General features: G+C 64.4%; 1 protein-coding gene across 1 annotated transcript; it reads left to right on the plus strand.

Moving 5' to 3' along the window:
• The first annotated feature begins 1,487 nt into the window (after positions 1-1,487).
• LHX3 (LIM homeobox 3) lies at positions 1,488-7,302 on the plus strand. Its single transcript, XM_070429966.1, is given in 9 exon segments — positions 1,488-1,581; positions 3,578-3,749; positions 4,320-4,354; positions 4,357-4,394; positions 4,396-4,526; positions 5,116-5,197; positions 5,199-5,261; positions 5,908-6,079; positions 6,878-7,302. Coding segments are annotated over 9 exon segments (1,212 nt in total).
• Positions 7,303-21,863: the final 14,561 nt, after the last annotated feature.

A 21,863-nucleotide genomic window follows, 5' to 3' on the forward strand; every position in this document is an offset into this window, starting at 1 on the left:
GTGGTTTGGGGGGCTTGGTCCAGGCACCCCAGAGCAGAAGGGCCTTCCTGAAGGCACTGCTGGCCCAAGGGGTGGTGCAGGCCGGAGGTGCCAAGTTCCTCTAGAGACCCACCCCCAAGCTCCCACAGTGCCCAGCTGCCCCTCCCTAACCAGCCCAAGAGCCCAGCACCGGACCCCTGATGGGTCTCCCCCCCCCAAACCGCGCTCCCCAAGGGCCATCCCATCACCACGGACACTGGGAATAATGGAGGCATTGTCGGTGGGCCAGCCAGATGCCTAGTGAGTGGGGCTGCCGCCTCCTCCACGTGCTGCCCACCTGCCCTTCCCCAGTCACAGCCCCTCTCCAGCAGCCTCTGCAGCAGCCGATACTCGGCACTCAGTACCCGCTGGGATCCAGGGCTTGACACCCCTGCCCTGAGCTCTGAGTGACACGTGCAGAGTGAGATGAAGGGCTGTGTGCTGGCTGCAGGGGCCTCTGACCAAAACCAAGACTTCACAGACCTGGTGACTACAGGCAGGTGATGCGGGCCTTCTGTGGGGACCCAGTGCAGGGCCTGGAGGAGGCACCAACCTGCCAGTCCCCTAGCACTTCCGGGCCCGGCCACTCCCTGTCCCACCCTGCAAGGGGCTCACCCTGCTGAGTCCTGATTGTGGTGCCTGCAGGGGGCTGTGCCCCTGGGCAGGAGCGGCTGCCCTGGGTAGATCGGGTCCACGTGCAGGACGAGTGGGTCCCTGCAGGCTCACCTGTTGGACTGGGGCACGATGTTGGAAAATCGGGTGCATGGGCCGGGTCCTGTGCAGGCCGGGCGCTGAGGTGGAGAGCAGTGAAGGTGAACACCTGCTCCCCAGCTCCGTCCCTCCTGGCCTGGAGTCTTGGCTGCCTGTCCAGGCCGACGTCGGGTTCTCTTCTAGAGAATCACCCTCCTTCCTGCACCCACTGGGAGCAGAAGCTCCAACGGTGGAGGCAGAGCCAGGAGGTCTGCGGTCGCACCAGCTCCCCGTAGTTCTCCGGCCCTTGGGCGACGCTCAACCTCTGAGTCTGGGTGGCGTTCGTACCGACCGGACGGCCTCGCCAGGCCTTCCAGGTCCGGCTCTGAGTCGGAGCATCAGCGGCCGCAGGACCCAGTCCCTCCCTGGGTGAGGGAGCGGCGGGAAGCTGGCGGCCCTAACCCGGCTCCTCTCGGCCCGTCCCTGCCCGCCCTCCGGCCGGCACTCGGGGTGGTGTCTGGGAAGCGCGGGTCCCTGCGTAAAGGGATGCAGAGCGGGGAGTCGCAGTGACTCCCGGCCCCGCCCCGCCCCGCGGCCCCGCCCCCAAGCGCCCCGCCCTCCCCGGGGCCGAGGCTGGGGCCCCCGGGCGGCCCGCGGGCGCAGCGCCCAGCCGCTCGGGAAGCAGCTCGGACGCCGGCCCGGGGCCACTGAGGCCGTGGCCTGGCTGGGCCCCGAGGAAGTTTGGGGCCGGATTGCGGCGGCGCCGGCCGGCGGGACCCATGGAGGCGCGCGGGGAGCTGGGCCCCAGCCGGGAGTCGGCGGGTGGCGACCTGCTCCTGGCGCTGCTGGCACGGAGGGAGGACCTGCGCCGAGGTGGGTGCTCGGGGGTCCAGCGCCCGCGCCGGATAGAGCAGACCCTCCCCCGGGAGACCCAGAGGTCCTCGCGCCTTTCCGACCAGGCCACGGGACCCACGGGACCGGGTGGGAGTGGGTTCGAGGGCCCCAGCACCCACTGAGCGCCCAGCAGCAAGTTTGCACCGGGCCTGGGCGCTGGACTGTTGGGCGTGTGGTTCTGGGCGGGGAGAGTGCGGAGAGCCACCTGGGGTCCCGGTAACCAGGGGCAGGAGGGTTCCTGAGAGGACAGCCCCCCCCCCCCCCAGACCCCCCACGCTCTCCTGGGCAGAGAGATGCAGGCCAGGGCGAAAGGGACCCCAGCCGCCGATCGCTCCCAGTTGGAGTCTGACTTCTGCACCCACAGGCACCTGCTCCGTTGGTCGCTCTGGCGGGTCCTCTGGATCCTCTTGCAGCAGAGCCCCCAACTTCCTGGGGGCACAGCCTCGCCCCCAGCGCTTGGCTCCGGGGAGTTGGGACCTTTCTCCCCGGCTTCTGCGGGCAGGACCCGAATGGAGGCGGAGGCGGTCTGGGCGGTGGGAAAGGGGGTGACATCCAGGCTGTGGGGTCTCATCCCTCGCTACTTATTTATTTATTTCCCGGCGGATCTTGGGAGGGGTTGGCCGCAGGGCTGTGAGGAAGGGGCGGGAGTGCGGAGGGAGAGGGAGGGGGGAGGCGGGCGCGCAGGAGCCGCTCGGAGAGCTGGCGGGGAGCGGCGGCGGCGGGCGTGAGGTGGTGCCGGGCCCGCAGGAGCCGAGGGCAGGAGACCCGCCGACCGGAGCCGCCATGCAGCGTAAGGCCCGGGTCGAGAGTCCGCGGGGCGCGAGGGGCGGCGGGAGAGGCTCTTACCCGACTCGGACGCGGATCGCCGGGAAGGTCCGGCCGGCGCTGTCCGGCCCGCGGGTGCTGAAACGCGCGCGGAGGGTCTGCCCAGCCGCCAGGACTGCGCCGCGTCCTCGCTCTGCCTGCGTCGCCCACAGCGAGGCCCGGGCCCAGCGGGTCCCCGGGCTCCACAACTGGGGCGCGGTTTTGCCCGACGCGGGACCGCGTCCTTCGCAGGTTTCCGCGGCTGCGGGAGGGAGGTTGATTTGGCTCTGGCGCCCAGTGAGGTTCTGTCCCCCCTCTCTGCCCCCAGCCTGGAGCCGGAGGGGTCAGGGCAACCAGGTGAACATGGTGAGGGGATGCAGTGTTTGTGTGGGTTCAGCTGCTGTGCGCGGCTCTCTCTTCTCCCGGAGATCTTTCCTGAAGGAGCAGGGAACCCTCACCCATGAGCACCCTGAAAAGTCCCTTGTGACCCAGGGTTCCCCTGCCTGATTTCTGGGGGCCTGCAGTCCCAGGGAACCTACTGTTGAAGTGGCTATGGCTGTGCGGGAGGGCAAACCGCCTACTGTGTGCTCAGGCTTCCTAGCTTGAGCATGGGGATAGCAGATCCATTTGTCCATTCCACTCACAAGTACCCGCAGCTGCCCAGAGATGGGAGGGCATCGGCTTTCACCTTGGTGGCTGCAGGCAGGGCCTTGGGGCTGACGGCACAGGAGTCTCTTTCTCTCTGCCAGGTTGCTTAATTGTGTAGAATAGTGAGGGCGACTGGGTGGTAGGTGCCCGCGACTTACACATGCCTGGCCCCCAGGTGAGGGGACTCTTTTCCAGCCCTGCCTCTGAGTGCTCCTGGGGCAGGTTTCCCTTCGAGCTCAGTGTGCACCTCCCTTCGCTCGGGGACCATTTTGTAACGAACAGTTTCTGGCCTGAGAGACTGGCCTGTGCACCTGCTTGCTCATGGGCACATGTCTAAACCTATTTCGGTTTCATTAAGTTGTAGCTGCAGGCTGGGCTGCGGGCTCCCTGCCCTCGGGGGCGGCTGGTAAGAGAGCGTACAGGGAAGGGGGTCTTGGGTCCTAGGGCCAGGATGGAAGCGTGACCCCAACTCCCTCCCATTCTGGGGGCGCTCCTGACCCCTGACCCGCCCCCTGCCTTGCAGAGATCCCGCTGTGTGCTGGCTGTGACCAGCATATCCTGGACCGCTTCATCCTCAAGGCCCTGGACCGCCACTGGCACAGCAAGTGTCTCAAGTGCAGCGACTGCCACACACCACTGGCTGAGCGCTGCTTCAGCCGCGGAGAGAGCGTGTACTGCAAGGACGACTTCTTCAAGTGAGCCCGCTGCCCGCTGCCCGCTGCCCGCTGCTGCTGGGGAAGGGGACGGGGCTGGGGGCTGGCTTGCCAGGACCAGGGACTAGACTCCCAGCAACAACCGCCCCGGGAAACCCTGAGCCCTGTCGCCCAGGCTGAGCACCGCTAGGCCTCTCCGAGGGCGGCTGGGCAGGGCTAGCACTTCAACACATTTTGTTTTTACATAATTTTGTAAACGTGGAAGCAGTCGTTAAAAAGGTAATCCCACGTTTGCAGGACTCTGTTGGGCTTCCTCCCTTAGTTTTGGTCTTGTTTTTGTTCTTAACACTGAGGGTGAGGGTTGCTTTCCGGGCAAGGCCTCCAAGGGACACACCTTCCCAACACCATCCTGGGGCACCGTGCTTCCCAGGACCCCGGGGTCGCCTCTCGATGCTCCCTGCGGCTCTGCTGGGGCTGCGGGAGGGCCCACCGGCCGGCAGCCCTCGGGGAACTGAAACCGCTCTGCGCGGAGCGCTGTGGCTCTCGCTCCCGCTCTGGGCGAAGGCGCCGCCCGCGTAGCGCTGAGCCGCGCCCGCCCCGTGCATCCCCCAGGCGCTTCGGGACCAAGTGCGCCGCGTGCCAGCTGGGCATCCGCCCACGCAGGTGGTGCGCCGCGCCCAGGACTTCCGTGTACCACCTGCACTGCTTCGCCTGCGTGGTGTGCAAGCGGCAGCTGGCCACGGGCGACGAATTCTACCTCATGGAGGACAGCCGGCTCGTGTGCAAGGCGGACTACGAGGCAGCCAAGCAGCGAGGTCAGTTGGGACTGCCGGGGCTGTGTCCCAGCGCCCCTTACTCATCTGCAAACGGGGTGAAGGCCAGTCAGTGGGGCGCGCAGGGACCCCCGCCTCCGCACCCGCCGCAGCACGCTCTCTCCGGCGCGAATCCGAGCGCCTTCCCTTCGGCTGGGTAGCGAGGGCACCCCACCGGGGCTGGACGGGGCAGGTCGCAGACCCTCTGGGGAAGCGGGTCTGGACTCCCTGCAGCCGCCTCACTCGGAGCGCAGCGGGGCTGATCTGACCTGCGAATGATCACCCCTCCTCTGATCTATCTTCCTAAATCCTCCACCTGGAAACAGGCCCTCCCCGCGTGCTTAGAACAAAGAGGAGTGGGGAACGGATGTTGCCCGTGGGCGGCTGCGGGTCCCTCCTAGAGGCCGGGGCCGCCCCTCCGCCCTGGCGACGCCCCACCCCATTTCCCCCTTCTCCCCCGAAACTCCCCGGACCCCGCAGCCACTCGGGGTGCGCATGAGGGGCCCCGACGTTCTCACGCGCGGAGGGGGTGGGAGCGTTGGGCGGTGGGAGAAGCAGGCCCGGGCCTCACAGCTCCCCACGGTGCAGAGGCCGAGGCCCACGGCCAAGCGGCCGCGAACGACCATCACGGCCAAGCAGCTGGAGACGCTCAAGAGCGCCTACAACACGTCGCCCAAGGCCGGCGCGCCACGTGCGGGAGCAGCTGTCGTCGGAGACGGGCCTGGACATGCGCGTCGTGCAGGTCAGAGCCCCGACTCCCACGCCCGAGGCCGCTCACTGCACCCTCCCCGCCCGCCCGGGCCGCTCACGGCGCACTCCCCGCCGGCCCGGAGCACTCACCACACCCCTCTCCGCCGGCCCGGGCACTCACCGCGCCCCTCTCCGCCAGCCCGGGGGCCGCTCACCGCGCCCTCTCCGCCGGCCCGGGGCACTCACCGCGCCCCTCTCCGCCGGCCCGGGGCCGCTCACCGCGCCCTCCTCCGCCGGCCCGGGGCCGCTCACCGCGCCCTCCCCGCCCGCCCGTGCCGCTCACCGCGCCCACCCCGCCGGCCCGAGGCACTCACCGCGCCCTCCCCGCCCGCCCGGGCCGCTCACCGCGCCCTCCCCCGCCGGCCCAGGGCCGCTCACCGCGCCCTCCCCTCCCGGGCCGCTCACGCGCCCTCCCCGCCGGCCCGGGGCCGCTCACCGCGCCCTCTCCGCCGGCCCGGGGCCGCTCACCGCGCCCTCCCCGCCCGCCCGTGCCGCTCACCGCGCCCCCACCCCGCCGGCCCGAGGCACTCACCGCGCCCCATCCCCGCCCGCCCGGGCCGCTCACCGCGCCCTCCCCGCCGCCCAAGGCCACTCACCGCGCCCTCCCCCTCCCGGGCCGCTCACGCGCCCTCCCGCAGGTGTGGTTCCAGAACCGCAGGGCCAAGGAAAAGAGGCTCAAGAAAGACGCGGGCCGACAGCGATGGGGCCAGTATTTCCGAAGCATGAAGCGCGCCCGCGGCGCCCCCAAGTCGGACAAGGACAGCGTCCAGGAGGAGGGGCCGGACAGCGACGCTGAGGTCTCCTTCACGGGTACGCGCCGGGGCCACCCCCCGCCCCGGCCACCCCCGCAGCCCGGAGAGCGCAGCCCGGGTCGGAAGAACCAGGGGCTGATGGTTACAGGGAGACTAGAAACCTGAGTTTCCAAGCCAGTGGCCTCTTAGCCCAACTTCAAACATTTATCTGTGGACCTTCGCCCCCCACCCCCAAGCCCTGTGGGTTGGCCGCTCAGGACCACTGCCCTCCCCTGGGGGGAGCACCCCTGACCCCGTCCCTAGCAGGCGGCCCTAGCGGGGAGGGCCCAGCGCTCTGGGCTGCGCCCTGGCCGTGACTTTTAGGAAAGTGGGCAGCACAGTGGGGAGTCAGTGATTAAAAACCCTGCTGCTCCGTGGGGAGTGTCCACCTCCCTCCTGGGACCCAGGAGCTCATTCTCCCTCAATGTCCGTCCAGGCGCTTTCTTCTTGGCTGATCGTGAGCTTAGGCCATGCACCCAGCCTCTCTGGGCCTCAAGTAACTTGTCTGCAAAGTGGGGGTGGTGTACTCTGTGCCCCCGCCCCCCCCGCCCCCCCCCCCCCCCCCCCCCGTCCCAGGGCAGCGTGGGGGTCGTCCTGGAACCTGGGTCCGACTGGACTGTTTCCAGCACCGTCCCACCAGGGAACCCCCATTCCTTAGACACCAGGCGGGACTGACAGAACAAAAGCAGGGTGGACGAGTGGAGGGGTGCAGGGGGGGCATAAGAGCAGAAGAGACAGCCGGTCACCCGGTAGAGGGGCTGGGAGGGCCTGAGGTACAGGAGACGGGCACCCACCACCGCCTCTGCTTCCATTGCAGAAGAGCCAGCCATGGCCGAGATGGGCCCCGCCAACGGCCTCTACAACAGCCTGGGGGAGCCCACCCCAGCCTTGGGCCGGACCTCAGGAGCCCCCGGCAGCTTCCCACTGGAGCACAGAGGCCTGGCTGGCCCAGGCCCAGAGCAGTTCCGGGAGCTGCGCCCCGGTAGCCCCTATGGTGTCCCCCCTTCCCCTGCGGCCCTGCAGAGCCTCCCGGGCCCCCAGCCCCTCCTCTCCAGCCTGGTGTACCCCGATGCTGGCCTGGGCCTCGTACCCACGGGGGCCCCAGGGGGACCCCCGCCCATGCGAGTGCTGGCTGGGAACGGACCCAGCTCTGACCTGTCCACGGGGAGCAGTGGGGGCTACCCCGACTTCCCCGCCAGCCCCGCCTCCTGGCTGGATGAGGTGGACCACGCCCAGTTCTGACCGAGGCCCCCAGCTCCACTGAGCACTGGACTTGAAGGCGGAGAGGGGGAGGGGGCTGGCGCTGAGCCCTCCTTTCCCGGAGGCCTGGACCTCAAAGTCGTGGGGTGCCGCCACGGGTGCCACTGGGGACAGGATGAAGATGAGGAGCTAGCGGAGGGAGCACCCTGCCCGCACCCCCCCACTCTCAAGCAGGACTGTCTGCCTCTCCTCCTCCGACCAGGGCTGGCCCACTGTGGGCGCCCAGAAGCCTGTTCTGTACGCAGACTTCTTCCTTTATGGACCGGCTAACCGAGGGCGTGGGCTGATTCTAGACGTGAAATGGCTCCCCACCAGGCCCTCCGGGCCTCTCCCTGGCCCAGCCCGGCTGGGAGATGCGTTCATTCCCGAAACTGAAAAATTCTGCTGATCCTGCTTTCATTCCCAGGCCCGTCTCTCTGAGCCCACGTTAGGACAGAGACTGGCCTCACCTTTCCAGGCTGAAGGTGGCAGCGGAGGGGGGGAGGGCACCTCTGTGTCCCTTCGGCTCCCTCTGGGGACCTCCCTGCCACCAAACCCCTTTCCCCAGGAGCCCATCACCCCTGCCCTAGGGCACAGGGCTCGGGGTCCCTCCGTTCTCACTGGACTCCACTCCCCTCTGGGGTTAACTACTCCCTGGGGGGCCCTGGTCGGCCCAGCCTTCTGTCCCCGAGCTCCCTCCCCCGCCCGGGTTAGGTTTTCCTCCCCTCCCCCGCCCAGCCAACCAGCCTCAGCGTCCGGCCACGCCCCAGCCCACCCATTTCCGTTGCCAAACAGCCCTGACCCCCCTTCCCCCAGCTGCCTCTAACTGCCCCGGCTGGACATCAGCTGGAGAAGCTGAGGGCGGGGCGGCTCTGCCCCGGCCGCCTCCTCCCTCAGAACTTCTCCTGCCACCTTCAGACACAAGGGCTGCCTCAAGGAGTCCCAGTCATTCCTGTGAACCTGCGTCCTGCTACCCTTGGTTCTGTGAAAGTCTGGTCTTTTATTTATTCTCCGATCATCGGCTTTTTCCAAACATCATTAAATTTTTCAGTTGCCGTCGTTGGAACGTCAGCATCCTTAGTGAGGCTGGGGCAAGGGTGGAGGGGTCCTTTGAAAGCGGGGGGGGGGGGGGGGGGGGGGGGGGCACGTTGGAGTGCTGCTGGCTCCTTGCAGGGATGGCACCTGATAACTTGGGACCCTTGGCCCCTGGGTCCCTGGGTCTTGGCTAACTTTCCGAGCACTGTTAGGCATGGAACGGACTGTGCCATCCATGGGACGGGGCTGGAGCCTTGGCCTGGGTCCCTGGGAGAGGCAGGGGCTGGGCCATAAGAATATGACAGCACAGCTCATGGCTTGGAGCTGGCACCATTGAGGGGTCAGCTGGTCAGGAGATGTGGGCACATGCTCATGGGGGTCTCCCCAGCTTGGATTCCGGTCCCCGCCATCTGCTTGCACACTTGCTGTGTGACCCTGGGCAAGTGGCCTGGCCCCTCTGAGTCCCTTTCCTCCCGTGGAGACAGTGGTGACAGCCCCGGGAAGTGGGGGACACGAGAGGAGAGCCGGTGACCTGGGCTCCACCTCACCCTGCAGTGAGTGCTCCCCAGAGACCCCCTAGAGAGCTGGGCACTGAGGTTGTGGGGAGAACAGGCCCCTGGTCCAGGGAGGGGAGCAGGTGCCAAGTCAGAGCAGAGGACGGGCTAGCTGGGCCCCCATACTGGGAGGAGCAGGTGCTCCCTGGACGTCCCCTGGGCCAGACAGCCCCGGGGGACATCCAGTCAAGTGGCCCCCAGCCCCCACCCACCCCCAGGCCAGCTGCCCCCAGGGCCTGGAACACAGTGCCTAGGGGGATCCCCCGAGTCCAGATCCCCCGAGTCCAGGAGGAACCTTGGAATCTGGGACTGGGGTGTTCTGGGCAGCCTTGGGATGGGGTGCCTGAGGGGGTTGGGGGGAGGTGTGGGGGTGGAAGACAGGGTGCTGGTGGCCATTCTGGGGCACAGCATGGACGTTGAGGACAAAGGTGCCCATTGTGAGGCGAAGTGTCCAGGGCTGGCCTGGGCATGGGCTCAGGTTCAGGGACCCAGGGGAGCAGCGGGCGGGGCAGGTCCTGAGGGGGTGACCTTGTTCTCTGAGGGGAAATTGGAGGCGCCTGGGTAGGACTCGGGGTGTAGGGGGTTCAGGCAGCAGGGGGCAGCCCCAGGGGGATTATAACTCAGGGTGTCCCACCCCCCCAGCCACAGGGACCTGCGGGCGCTGGCAGGTTAATAAAGTGACTGACCCGTCTGGGCGTCTGCATCCAGTCCCCGCACTCCCAGCGCGCAGGGCCTGCAGATGGGGCTCTCGGGCCACACCCCACCACATGATCACCCCCACTGCAAACTGCCCGCCTTAGTTTCCCCGTCTCAGGACGCTGTGGCTCCCTGGGCAGACACGCAGGCTCAGCCCCGGGTCCCACACAGCCCAGCGACCTGGATCTGACAGGCTGAGACCCCCGGCAGAGAGGACCTCGGACCAGGCGCTGTGGTTCCTGAAGGTCAAGGCCCAGCGTTCCCGGCCCTTCCTAGAGGGGTCACCTGGAAAACACACCCCCCCCCCCACCCCCCCGTGAGCTGGCGGAGCGTCTAGGCACGTGTGGTGTCCCAGAGAACACGAGGTTCCCGGGACCCTGTCTTCCAAAGGAACCAGGCGGAGGGGAGCACCCAGCTCAAAGGCCGGGGCATGGACGGCTGGGCCAGGGGGCGCGAGGCATGAGGGTGCCTTTTGTTCCCACTGTTCAGGCGGGAGGGGGAGCAGAGGGGCACTGTGGGGGGCACCTGACAGACCAGGACCCCCTGCTTGTTAACCTCTGGCCTGTGGCCAGGATGTTAGGGCTTGTTAACTTTTGACCCTGGAGACTGTATCACATTATCAGCATCAATGCCTGGATAATACAACGACTTCCACTTCCTTTTAACTCGACAAAGACCTCTTTTCTTTTAAATAAAATCTGCACTCGAGTGAAGGCTCAAAGGACCCTCCCCAACCAGAGACACCCCCTCTCCCTGGTGGCAGGGACACCCCCTCTCTCCCTGGTGGCAGGGACACCCCCTCTCTCCCTGGTGGCAGGGACACCCCCTCTCTCCCTGATGGCAGGGACACCCCCTCTCTCCCTGGTGGCAGGGACACCCCCTCTCTCCCTGATGGCAGGGACACCCCCTCTCCCTGATGGCAGGGACCCCCCTCTCCCTGGTGGCAGGGACACTCCCTCTCTCCCTGATGGCAGGGACACCCCCTCTCTCCCTGGTGGCAGGGACACCCCCTCTCTCCCTGATGGCAGGGACCCCCCTCTCCCTGGTGGCAGGGACACTCCCTCTCTCCCTGATGGCAGGGACACCCCCTCTCTCCCTGATGGCAGGGACACCCCCTCTCTCCCTGGTGGCAGGGACACCCCCTCTCTCCCTGGTGGCAGGGACACCCCCTCTCTCCTGAGACCAGGGGTCACTCCTCCCCTCAGCCTCACCTCCCTCCTCACCATCTGACAGACCTGCAGGGCTTGTCTGGAGCCTGCCCTCCCATACAGGACAGGAGGTGGGTCTGGCCCGGGACTTGCCGGGTGGAGCAGCAGGACCTAAGTCCTTGGGTTTCCAGAGGAATCGGCCTGGAGACTAAACCCCAGGGGCTGTAACGATCAATTCTTTAAGCCCATAATTGTGCGAATTACTCTGAGCAACATAAAGCATTAATTTTAAGAAATTTAATAGAAAAAGGGCTCTTTAAATCCCCTCAACCCCCCCCCCCCCCCCCCCGAGATAAATGGCATCGCATCCCGGCCTTTCCATACCTGGTGACATTGAAGAATCTGAAACTGATTTACATTTTCATTCTTCGTGGGAGATGTTGACAAGCTTTTGGCCGAGGTGAGGTGCTCAGAGTGGGAGCGCCCCCTCCTCCCTAATTAATGGGGAAGCAGCGACTTCATACGCAGAATTGTCATCACTCTGCCTGGCAACAGCGGGGACGGCACCCATTCCTCGCGGAGCGAGGTTCATTTTTTACCATAAAAATATTCCCTCCTGACCAGCGAGCCCCTCCCGGTGTTCAAGGCCAGACATGAGGTGAGAAGCAGCCATCAGCCCGCCCCCCTCCCCGCAAGGATGGAGCCCAAGGCCAAGCCTGGCAGAGTCAGGGACGCGGTGGGAGTGGGTGTGGGCGCCAGGCTGTGTGAGTGTGTACAGCAGGCCTGGAGGTCACCCTGCAGGTGACAGCCCCGTGCACACACACAGCCTTCACCCCCGTATCCCATGTGCCCCTGAGAGACCGTCCAGGTAAGCGGGTTCATCCGGTTGCTGAGTGTGACGAATCGGATGGTCCCGGCTGGGCTGCTGGGCCCGGAGCCTGGGACAAGGGCTGGGTGGCACCCTGGGCTCCCTGCTGAGTCTGGCCACCTCTCCCTGAGGACCTGGCTGAGCTGAGGGCTGTGCTTGGCTCCCTGCAGCCTGGGCCCGGGCCAGTCGCTCCCCCCCCCCCCGCCCCCCCCCCCCGCCCCCGCTCCAAAGGGGAGCACGCCTTCCTTCCAGGGTCCCGTGAGGCTCGAGGAGGGAAAGGGGAGCAGGCACAGGTGGGCGGGGGGTGGGGGGGCTTGTCGAACCCGGGGCCACGTCTGAACCACCTTCCTCGGACCTGCATGTCCTCAAGACTCGGAGCCCAGTGCTCTGTGCGGGCACGTGTGCACATACGGACATGCTCACACGGTGCTGAGGTCCCGGGGCTGCTGCTTCTGCCGTCTCCTCTAACCCGGGCGCCTGGTGGGGAGCCCAGCCCGAGTCCAAGCTGCTCCTGTCCCTCTGCCCTGCTCTGCCCAGTGCCTGCCCCGCGGTGGGTGGGTCAGCAGAGGCCAGGCAGGGACCAGCAGCAGGAGGTGGGGCCAAGTGCAGGCCTGCAGGGGGCCTGTCCTGAGGGCCAGGAGGGCACATTATCCTGTCCCCACACCGAGGCCCCGGCTGTGGGGCCGGCGTCACGCAGCATCTCTGGTTTCCTCATCCTGGTCAACAAGCCCGGGGGGCCCCACGCACTCTAGTCATCAGGGAAACTGAGTCAGAGCCACAGCAAAGGCCCACTCACCCCCCACAGCCCCCCACCCCCCCCACACACACCCCGTGGCTACAATAATAACAAAAGCCACAGGCAGGAACAGGGGCTGGAGGTGTGGGACGCCGGACCGCTGTGCACTGCGGTGGATGCCGACGGAGGTACCACGTGGCAATTCCACTCCCAGACGTGCACCCAGAGGAGGTCAAGCGAGACTCACGCCACGTTCACAGAAGCACCGCGGACGAGAGCCAAAGGCGGGAACGGCCCAAATGCCCACAATAAATAACTGAATTAAAAACGTGGCCGTCCACGTCCCAGGTGGTCACTCAGCCATAAAACGGAGTGACTCACGGACCCACGGGCACACCCAGCAGCAGGGAGGAGCCTGGAGAGCACGCGCTAGGGGAGAGAAGCCAGCCGCAGAAGCCGTGAAGAATGATTCCCTTTATGTAAATAAATGGTCCAGAGGAGGTCAATGCACAGACAGAGCGGGGTGGGGAGGGGGTGGGCGGGCTGCTGTGGGTCCAGGGCTTCTTTCTGAGGTGATGGGAGTATTTTAGGACGGGATGTGTTGTAGGCAGTGGCGGGAAGAGCACCAGGTGGGGTCCCACCAAACCTGGGTTCAGTAACCTCAGTAATGAGTTCTCCATAGGGAGGAATTTAGAGCAAGACTCACCTGTCAGAGAACATGTCCTGGGTAATCACAGAGGCAGAAGCAGCTCCTAGAAGGAAGGGGCTGAGGGAAGGAGTTGTGGAGGGAAGGGAAGGGCCCTTGGAGCTGGGAGTGAGGAAGGTAATGGTGACCTGCAGAGGAAGGGGCGGGGGCACAGGCGTGCTCCCGGGAGGAGAACTGGGTCCCCCATCCTCAGGGTTTAGGGCAGAGACTTGGGGAGGGGGTGCCAGGGAAAGATCCCCATGGAATTCAGTAGCTTCCAGGTGTGTCCTTTCGGGGTCTGGTCTCCACTGATCGGCCGGCACAGGGCAGGGGTCATTATTCTAAGCAGCTGGTTCTGGCATCAGCTGTGGCTGGTTTTGCTGCTTCTCTGGGGCTGGAGCTGAAACAACTGAGGCCTGGATGTTATCTCCAGGGAGGAAAAGCCAGGGGTCCAAACTGCATGACTGGGAGATGCCAGGGGGGAGAGGTCACCCTGGGGCGAGGCCCCACCTTCAATGGGCTGTCCTTGGCTAGGCACCTGGGGCTCCCCCCCGCCCCCCCGCCCCCGTGACCTTCGGTGCCTGCCCATCAGCCTTGCTCCGCCAGCAGCAGACAGAGGCCGCGGTACCTCGTGCACTTGAAGACGGTTCGTTTCATGTTATGTGAGTTTCACCTGAATTTTAAAAGGGAGATGCCCACGCAGGTCGAACAGGAAGTCATGTGACACACAGCAGCTTCGTGGGGCTCCCCAGGAGCTGCTCTGCCGGCCTCCGCTCGCCTCCCCCCGTGTGGAGCCCACAGTCCCCAGGACCAGCTGGTCACAGATAAAGTGACCTCTGTCCTATCCCCCAGTCACAAGCCCTACAAGAAGCCCCGGGCCAGTGTCCCCAGACAAGCCTTACCACCGGCCTTGTCGGACCTCCGGGAAGGTCAGAGGTCAAGGCCTGTGATGTTCCAGGCTCACTGGTGACACACCCTCTTCACACGCCCCTTGCTCCCCACTCCACCCCCCCCCTTTTCTTTCTTTGCTTGGGGAACAATGACCCGCTGGGACAGCCACAGGGCCCGCACTCCTGAGGAGCGTGTCCACCCTGGAGGACCGGGCGCAGGCCAGCCACCAGGTTCCGAGCTGCAGGGCTGGCCCGGGTGATGGCAGAAGGGAAGGCAGAGGGAGATGGTCCCACGCAGCTCACGTGGCACTTACTCTTCCTGAACCAGGAAGCCAGTGTGGTCCGGCCCCTGAGGAGGACCAGCCCACCAGCCCCAGGTCCTGGCCTGCACGGTGGGTGGCTGTGGTGGGTGGCTGTGCTGGGAGCACCCCTGACGGGCTCCAGGGCCATAGCCTTGGGGACCTGGGCTGAGAGCCTCTGAGCCCCTTCCAGAAGGTTCCTTTTCGGCTGTATCTGCTGGAGGCCTCTCTGTAGTTCACACTGGAGACCTCCAAGCTCCCCAGCCCCTGACAAATGCTTTGTTCAGAGCCTGGCTAATCTTTAGAATGACAAGGTTTAAAATTTAATTAGCAAGTTCCTGTTATGCAAACTCTGCTCATTAAACTAAGTGTCCCATTAGTTAAAATGGAGCCGGCTGGCGCTGGCGGGCTGGATGTTGGCTGGGGCAGAGGCGAGAGGGAGGCGGGAAGGTTTATGACGGCCTTGGCTGGCAGGTTGGGCCATAACTTAGGCAGGCGGAGCTTGCTCCCAGTCCTTCAGGTGACAGGGGCATCGGAGGAGGAGGAGGAGGAGGAGGAGGAGGAGGAGGAGGAGGAGGAGCCGCCGCTGGTGGTGAGGCTGACAGGGCTGAAACACGCAGGCAGGCGTGGGACACACCACAGCCGAGAGGATACCCCGACAGGTGGCCAGTGTGCACCTCCCTGTGCAGGGCTGAGTCCAGCCCTGGGCCCTCCCCTCCCGCCCCATCTCCAAATTCATGTGCTTGGCTTGTTTACGTTACAAAAGTAGTATAAGCTCATTGTGGAAAATGTGGAGAACATAGCGCCCCCACCCCCACCTCCCCATGCACTCAACCCCTGGATGGAAGCTGTTGGGGCGTCCGACACGGACCCTCCAGCCACGGGACATGTCCATTTGACACCCCCTGCTCTGTAGCTCCTCCTTCTCCGCCTCAGTGTCCCACTGTAACTGGCCCCTGGTCACAAACGTCCCTCACGAACGCATCCTCCGCTGCCTTTCTGAGCTCGGGCACCATGGCTCCTGGGGGTGTGGGCCCCTGAGAGTGTGGGCCCCTGGGGGTGTGGGCCCCTGAGGGTGTGGGCCCCTGGGGGTGTGGGCCCCTGAGGGTGTGGGCCCCTGGGGGTGTGGGCCCCTGGGGGTGTGGGCTCTGGGCCCAACCTTCAGGGAAGGGCCAATGGCCAGGCTGCCCAGGCCCCAGGCCCTGCCTGCCCCTCCCTCCCTGCCCTGCAGTCAGAGATGTGGGCCCAGGACCCAAAGAGAGGGCCAGCATCCTCCCTCTCCAGGGGCATCTCCTGACCAAAGGGAACGGCCGTGCCCCTGCCTCTGCCTTTCTAGAATGTTCCACGCCAAGGCCACTTCCATCCGGTCCATCATCCCCTCGGTCTCTGTGAGGCTCTGGTGTGAGCAGTGGGCAGGGAGACTCGCTGCCCACAGGGCAGAGAGAACCCCTGCCGGTGACCCCTGTGGAAAAGTCGGCTCCCCCACCCCCCTCCCTCCAGGCGCTGCTCACGGCTCCTGGCCTTTGTCCTGGCCCTGGAAGTGGGGACCAGGTGATCGTGGGCTCCCACTCCACCTGTCGCTCTCTCCTCTGCCCCCGGGGTCCCTGGGGCTTGGTAATGGGCGGTTCTCAAACTTTGGCCTCGGGCTGCTGTCCTCAGAGGCCCCTGGTGCTCGCACAGGTCCTTGAAGGTGTGTTTTCGAGGTGGCCTGTGACTAGGGCTCGGAGAGCTGGAGAGAAAGGTCACAGCTGGCACCTCACGAGACAGGTCCGAGGCCAGGATTCCCGAAGGCTAAGGCAGGCACACAGCCGGGCCGCGTCCCCACCCCTGCATCTGGCTGCTGGCTCGTCCATCTGGCCCTTTGTGCGTGGGCCGAAGGGGGCGGGGCAGGCCCTCCAACAGGGTCCAGCACCTCCCCCAAGAGGCCTGGACAGACCCGCCTCCTGTCACCCTCCTTTAACAAAACCTCTGAGGAATGTGTCAACGGAACCTGCTCCTTCTGACTCCCCTAGTCACCAGGCACCAGAGGGGTCCTAGGCCCGGCTGAGGGGTGGCTGTAGGGGGAAAGGGGGCGGGAACTGCACTGCCAGAGGGGCCCTCTGTCCCTTTCTTCCTGCTCCCACCCTCAGCAGGTCCCCCGCACCCTGCTGCACGGTAAAACTCTGACTGTCCCAGTCCCTCACGTGCCTGTGCCTGGAGTGGGGGCACCTCTAAGGTCCACCCGTGGTCAGGGGACCTGCAGATGGGACGGGGGAGACGGCGGTGACAGTGGCCAGGGGACCTGCAGATGGGACGGGGGAGACGGCGGTGACAGTGGTCAGGGGACCTGCAGATGGGACAGGGGAGACGGTGACAGTGGTCAGGGGACCTGCAGATGGGACAGGGGAGATGGTGACAGTGGGCAGGGGCTGAGCAAGGAGACTCGCTGCCCACAGGGCAGAGAGAGCCCCTGCCGGTGACCCTGTGGAAAAGTCGGCCCCCCACCCCCCTCCCTCCAGGCGCTGCTCACGGCTCCTGGCCTTCGTCCTGGCCCTGGAGTGGGGACTGAAGCCTCATGCTGGGCTTGGAGCTTCCAGATGCTGCCTCCGGGTTTGCTTTGGTGAAAAGAACTTGGCCAGTCAGGAGCCGGCCGGCTTGTGATTCCAACGACAACAATTCATTTAAAAACCAACGGGAACTTTGGGGGAATCTCTGGTGAGCTTTGTAAGGAGAGGACCTGGTGTCGCAGGCGGCATTTGCTGGACCTTTAAGATGAACAATGGCTGCTCTCCTGGGAATTCTCCTTCGTTAGGCCTGACAGCTGACATGATCGATAAGGAAACAAAATATTAAGGTGATGAGTGAAGTTTAAACGTTTAAGGAAATTTTATTAAGCGGTAAAAGTTCCCTAACATTGTTTTCAGAATTTTGTGAGCTCCATAATAGAATCACATTTACAAACTAAACTTAAAGCTTAGCAAACAAGTTAGTTTTGAGTTAATTATTTGAGAAACCAAAATAATTATGCTGAACAATCTTTTCTCTGCAAACTACATGTCAAGAGTCCTGAATATTCATATTCATCAAATTAAATTTTTGTTGCCCAATTTTATACTCCGGCTCTGTGTCCTCTGGGTGTGGGATGACAGGCCCCCTCCTGGCCTCACCCCTCCTCTGCTGTTGAGGGGTGAATTGTGTCCCCCAAAGATGTTCAAGGCCCTGGCCAGGTAGCTCATTGGTTAGAGTGTTGTCCAATGCACCAGGGTTGTGGGTTTGATTCCCGGTCAGGCCACACGTAAGAAGCAACCAATGAAATAAATAAGTGGAACAACAAATCAGCCTCTCTCTCTCTCTCTCTCTCTCTCTCTCTCATCAATAAATTAAAAGATCTTTAATAAGAAAGAAAAGCTGTGTAAGTCCTGACACCCGTACCCGTGAACGGGACCTTATTGGAATGAGGGTCTTTGCAGACGTGAAGATGAGGGCGCACTCGGTCAGGGTGGACCCTGACCCTGTGGCTGGCGTCCTCCTGAGAAGGAGATTCGGACTCGGAGACCAGGGAGACACCACGTGATGGTGGAGGCAGAGCTGGGCCGGTGCTTCTACAGTCAAGGGCAAGGGTTCCGGCGCCACCTGGCGTGTCCATGCCCCGCTCTGGCTGCGATGCCCACCTCTGCCCACACCAGCCGGGCCTGCCCTTCCCACAGGGCTGTCCTGGGTAACAGCTGCAGCTTCGACCCCCTGCCCAGCCTGCCCCTGGTTCTGCCAGCAGCTGAGGGGTGGGACCAAGCTACCAGCCAGCCCCCTCCATCCCCAAAGGTCCTGGCAACCCTGCCCCATCTCCCAAATCCACCAATATTAGAAAGGATTCGTACCCCCGATAAATAATGCAAAGTTAAATTACATCCACTCCAGCTTAAATGTTCATATTCCTACTTCTCATCTCCATAGGAAAACCCTATCTGCAAGCCTCATAGTGGCCCTGCCTGCTGCGGGCGCCCTAATGAAATTGTTCCTCTGGGAGCGGCAGGAGGGGGGCGGCTCGCCCACAGGGGAAAAGGTAAAAGGCCGGAGTTCAAATTATTTATCTCCCTAATAACTTAGCAGACCGCATGCATTACGTGCGGGGCCTGGTGCTGGGCGGGCGGTGATGTATGAGGGGGCGGGTGGGAGGCCTGGTGCTGGGCGGGCGGTGAGGTATGAGGGGCGGGTGGGAGGCCTGGTGCTGGGCGGGCGGTGAGGTATGAGGGGCGGGTGGGAGGCGTGGGATCTTTGCAGCAGTGACCCCGCCACAAGGACACAGCAAGGACACTCTCCTTGGGACTGTTCATGGAGCTGGGGACCCCCGTCCAGGGGGAGGGCTCCGTGAGGTGACCCCAAGCGCTGTCCACACGACGCAGGCCGGGGACGGGCACATCCCGGGTGCTGTCCCCTCTGCACACTGTTCCATGGCCTGGGACACAGTGGGCACTTGGAAACGTGGGTGCACCAGGTCCCCAGCCCGGGGCCATGACAGTAATGGGGGAAGCGAGGCCCCGGGCTACTCGAGGGCACCAGGGTCCAGCCAGAAGGAGCTGAAATTTCAGGCAGGACTGGGGGCCCTAGTGGCTCACGGGCCTTGAAGGGCGAGCGTGGGGAGGTGGCCCCACTCCAGGCAGCGCAGGGGAGGAAGCACCAGCCCCACCAGGACAGCCTCGGAGGCCCTTCAACCAGGCGCTGAGCTCTGGTTGGGATTAAAGAGACAGGCCCCCCCCCGCCCCCCCCCCCCCCCCCCCCCCCCCCCCCCCCCGCCTGTCAGGCTCACTGGGCCCCTCTGGCTCATAGGTGGCCTCTCTGGGCAGGACCAGGATCTCGGCTGTTTCTAGGCTCCCCAGCCCCACCCCCCACTTCCCAAGGGGTCAAGGTGAGCCAGGTGACACTTCACTGGCTGCATCTTGGCCCCGCACCCAACTCTCCCTGCACCAGGCCCAGCACCTGGGTGACTGCCCTGTCACTGGGCCCCCGGAGCAGCTCAGACCCGGTGGGCGAGGCACGTGGCCGTCTCCTGCCTCCCTCACCAGCACGTACGGCCACTTAATCTGTGTGCAGCCAGCCCCAACGTAGCCCCAAGTATTGATCAGCGTTAGACTGATAGGAGCCCAAGCTCGCGGGGTCCCGCTCTTTGACCCCCAAATAGGGTATGAATCTCAATCGAATAGACTGATATCACACAAGGTGCCTCCCAGGCCGAGGCTGCGGAGAATCGATGAAGCCCGCTAATGACGCACGATTTATAGAACACCTGCCATTTTAATATCAGAATAGATGTTATATGGCAGGGGGGACGCGGGGGTCTCGGGAAATATTTCTCAGAGAGCCTTTTCAGCTGGAAATGATGTGCGAGGGGTTTTATGAAGTCAAATTTATAGGCCTCGTGGAGGCTTATAATTTAAAAGTCCTTATGAGAAAGACATTAAGCAAAGTGCTGGGTGGCGAGGCAGGGCCAGACAGGGGTGGTCCCCGGGCAGGAGGGGGAGAAGCCCCTGCTGAGGGCGGGAGCATGGGGAGGAGGGCCCGGGGCCAGGGGGCCGCCCTGCAGGGCCCAAGTAGCTGGGCCTCTGGGGGAGGCAGCGGGCAGGAGAGGAGTAGCCGGCCGGGGCCCAGCTGGCGAGCCTGGGTAGGGGCTACCAAGGGTTCCCCGTCCCAGGGTCTCAGAACTCTGAAATCCCCCCGGAATGAAGGGACGTCCCCAGGCGGGGAGCCTCCAGCAGGTATCCAGGCCCCTCCCTTGGCCCCGTGAGGCCGGGCAGGTGACCACATGCACACATACGCACACACGTACACACACATTCACATGAATGCGCATGCACACACGCCTCTCCCCCCCCCCGCCCCCCGCCCCAGCCTTTCCTGGACCTGCTTTAAAAGACACTTCTCTGGCCCAACCAGTGTGGCTCAGTGGTTGAGCATCGACCTATGAACCAGGAGGCCACAGTTTGATTTCCCGTCAGGGCACACACCTGGGTTGTGGGCTCCATCCCCAGTAGGGGGCGTGCAGGAGGCAGCTGATCAGTGATTCTCTCATCGTTGATGTTTCTCTATCTCTCCCTCTCTGGAACCAATCATATATCTATACATAAAGCCACTTCTCCGATTCCTCTGCTGGAGAAAGTTCTTGCCCCCGCCCCCCCCCCCCAGCATCCCATCCTCAGAGGCCCTTGAAGTCACATGTGTCCAGGCTGCATGGAGGCCAAAGGGATACCCTGAAGGTTGTTATTTAGATAAACTCTGCTGGGTGTCGGGGGCGGGAGGAGGGCTCAGGCCAAGGGCTGCGCTTCACCTTGAGGCCTGACTCCATGGCAACAAGGACTCGCTGCCTGGGCGGCAGAGGCCACAAGCAGGCCCCGCGTGCATGGGGTGGGGGGGCCAGGAGGCCAGGTGGAGCCACCCCGGGTCTCTGGGGGCGCTGGGCCCATCCGGCCTGCAGGTCACCTCCCAGGGTCTATGTGCCTGTAGGAGACGGGGTCACCTTGTCTCTCAAGTGAATCCCTTCCCCACAGGCCTCAGTTTCCCCAGCATCACTGGGGAGTTTCTGTGCTGACAGTCTGAGACGCCTCTGTATCCAGAAGGGTCAGACCCCAGTCGGTCCCACAGTCCCTACAGGACACACCGCCGAGGCCGTGCCTGGCCCTGGGAGCGGCTGAGGCACAGGCTCCCCGGAGGCCTGGCTGGGGGGCTGGCCTTTCCTGAGGGGATTAAGGCCGGACGGGCAGGATTAGCTCTTCTCCTGAGGGTATCGTCTTCCCCAGACGGAGGCCTGGGCGGACCCGCCAGGTCTGGGCTCCTCACTGAGCTGGAGATATTATTTCCAGGGGTGAATGTGGGGGGGGAGCAGCCCGCGTGGATGAGGCTGGGGAACCTGGCCTGGCCCCAGCCCCCAGTCAGGCCTGCCACCTTCCCCGCCAGGGCTCTCGAGCGTTACCACTCAATCATCAAGGCCGACCCGGCCCGGAGGTGCCCGGAGCCGATGACCGGCAGTCCTGTTACTTCCCACAGCCGAGCGGGAGGGGCATATGCTACGTTTTCAACTTTATTAAGGAGGGAGTTGAGCGTGGGAACGCTGCCTCCCCCCACGGTCCCTTCCGCGCTGGGAGGCGATAAATCTGCAGGCCGTGATTTGTGGCTCTGCACTGCCGATAAATGAAATCTCTCCTGATGAAAAGGCTGGTGCTCCTGACGCTCTTAGGTCCCTGTGTTTGTCCAAAGCAAGTGGCTGCGAAGGAGGAGAGGGCCTGGCCCCGTGGCTCCCACAGTCGGAGCGGAGAGGAGTGCGGCCCAGGCCGGGGGCCGGGGGCCGGGGGCCGGGGACCAGGGGCTGCGTGGAGGGGCCTGGCCCCGTGGCTCCCACAGTCGGAGCGGAGAGGAGTGCGGCCCAGGCCGGGGGCCGGGGGCCGGGGACCAGGGGCTGCGTGGAGGGGCCTGGCCCCGTGTTGACTTTGGCTCCAGCTTCTAGGGCTGTAAACCCAGCGTCAGGCCTGTCCGTTGAATTAACTGCACGTCTGTGTCAGAAACCACAGGAGCGAGGTCTACATTTTGGAATGTCCTGGCCCCAGACATAGGGCGGTCCCCCTGCCTCCACCACCATCAGTGGGCATTTTGGCTCTTGGTCTAAAATTTCTAGAAATCTCTGCAGCA

The sequence above is a fragment of the Myotis yumanensis genome, unplaced genomic scaffold, assembly GCF_028538775.1.
Source record: "Myotis yumanensis isolate MYYU_CA2020_CCGP unplaced genomic scaffold, mMyoYum1.0.hap1 SCAF_12, whole genome shotgun sequence".
Classification (NCBI taxonomy): domain Eukaryota; kingdom Metazoa; phylum Chordata; class Mammalia; order Chiroptera; family Vespertilionidae; genus Myotis; species Myotis yumanensis.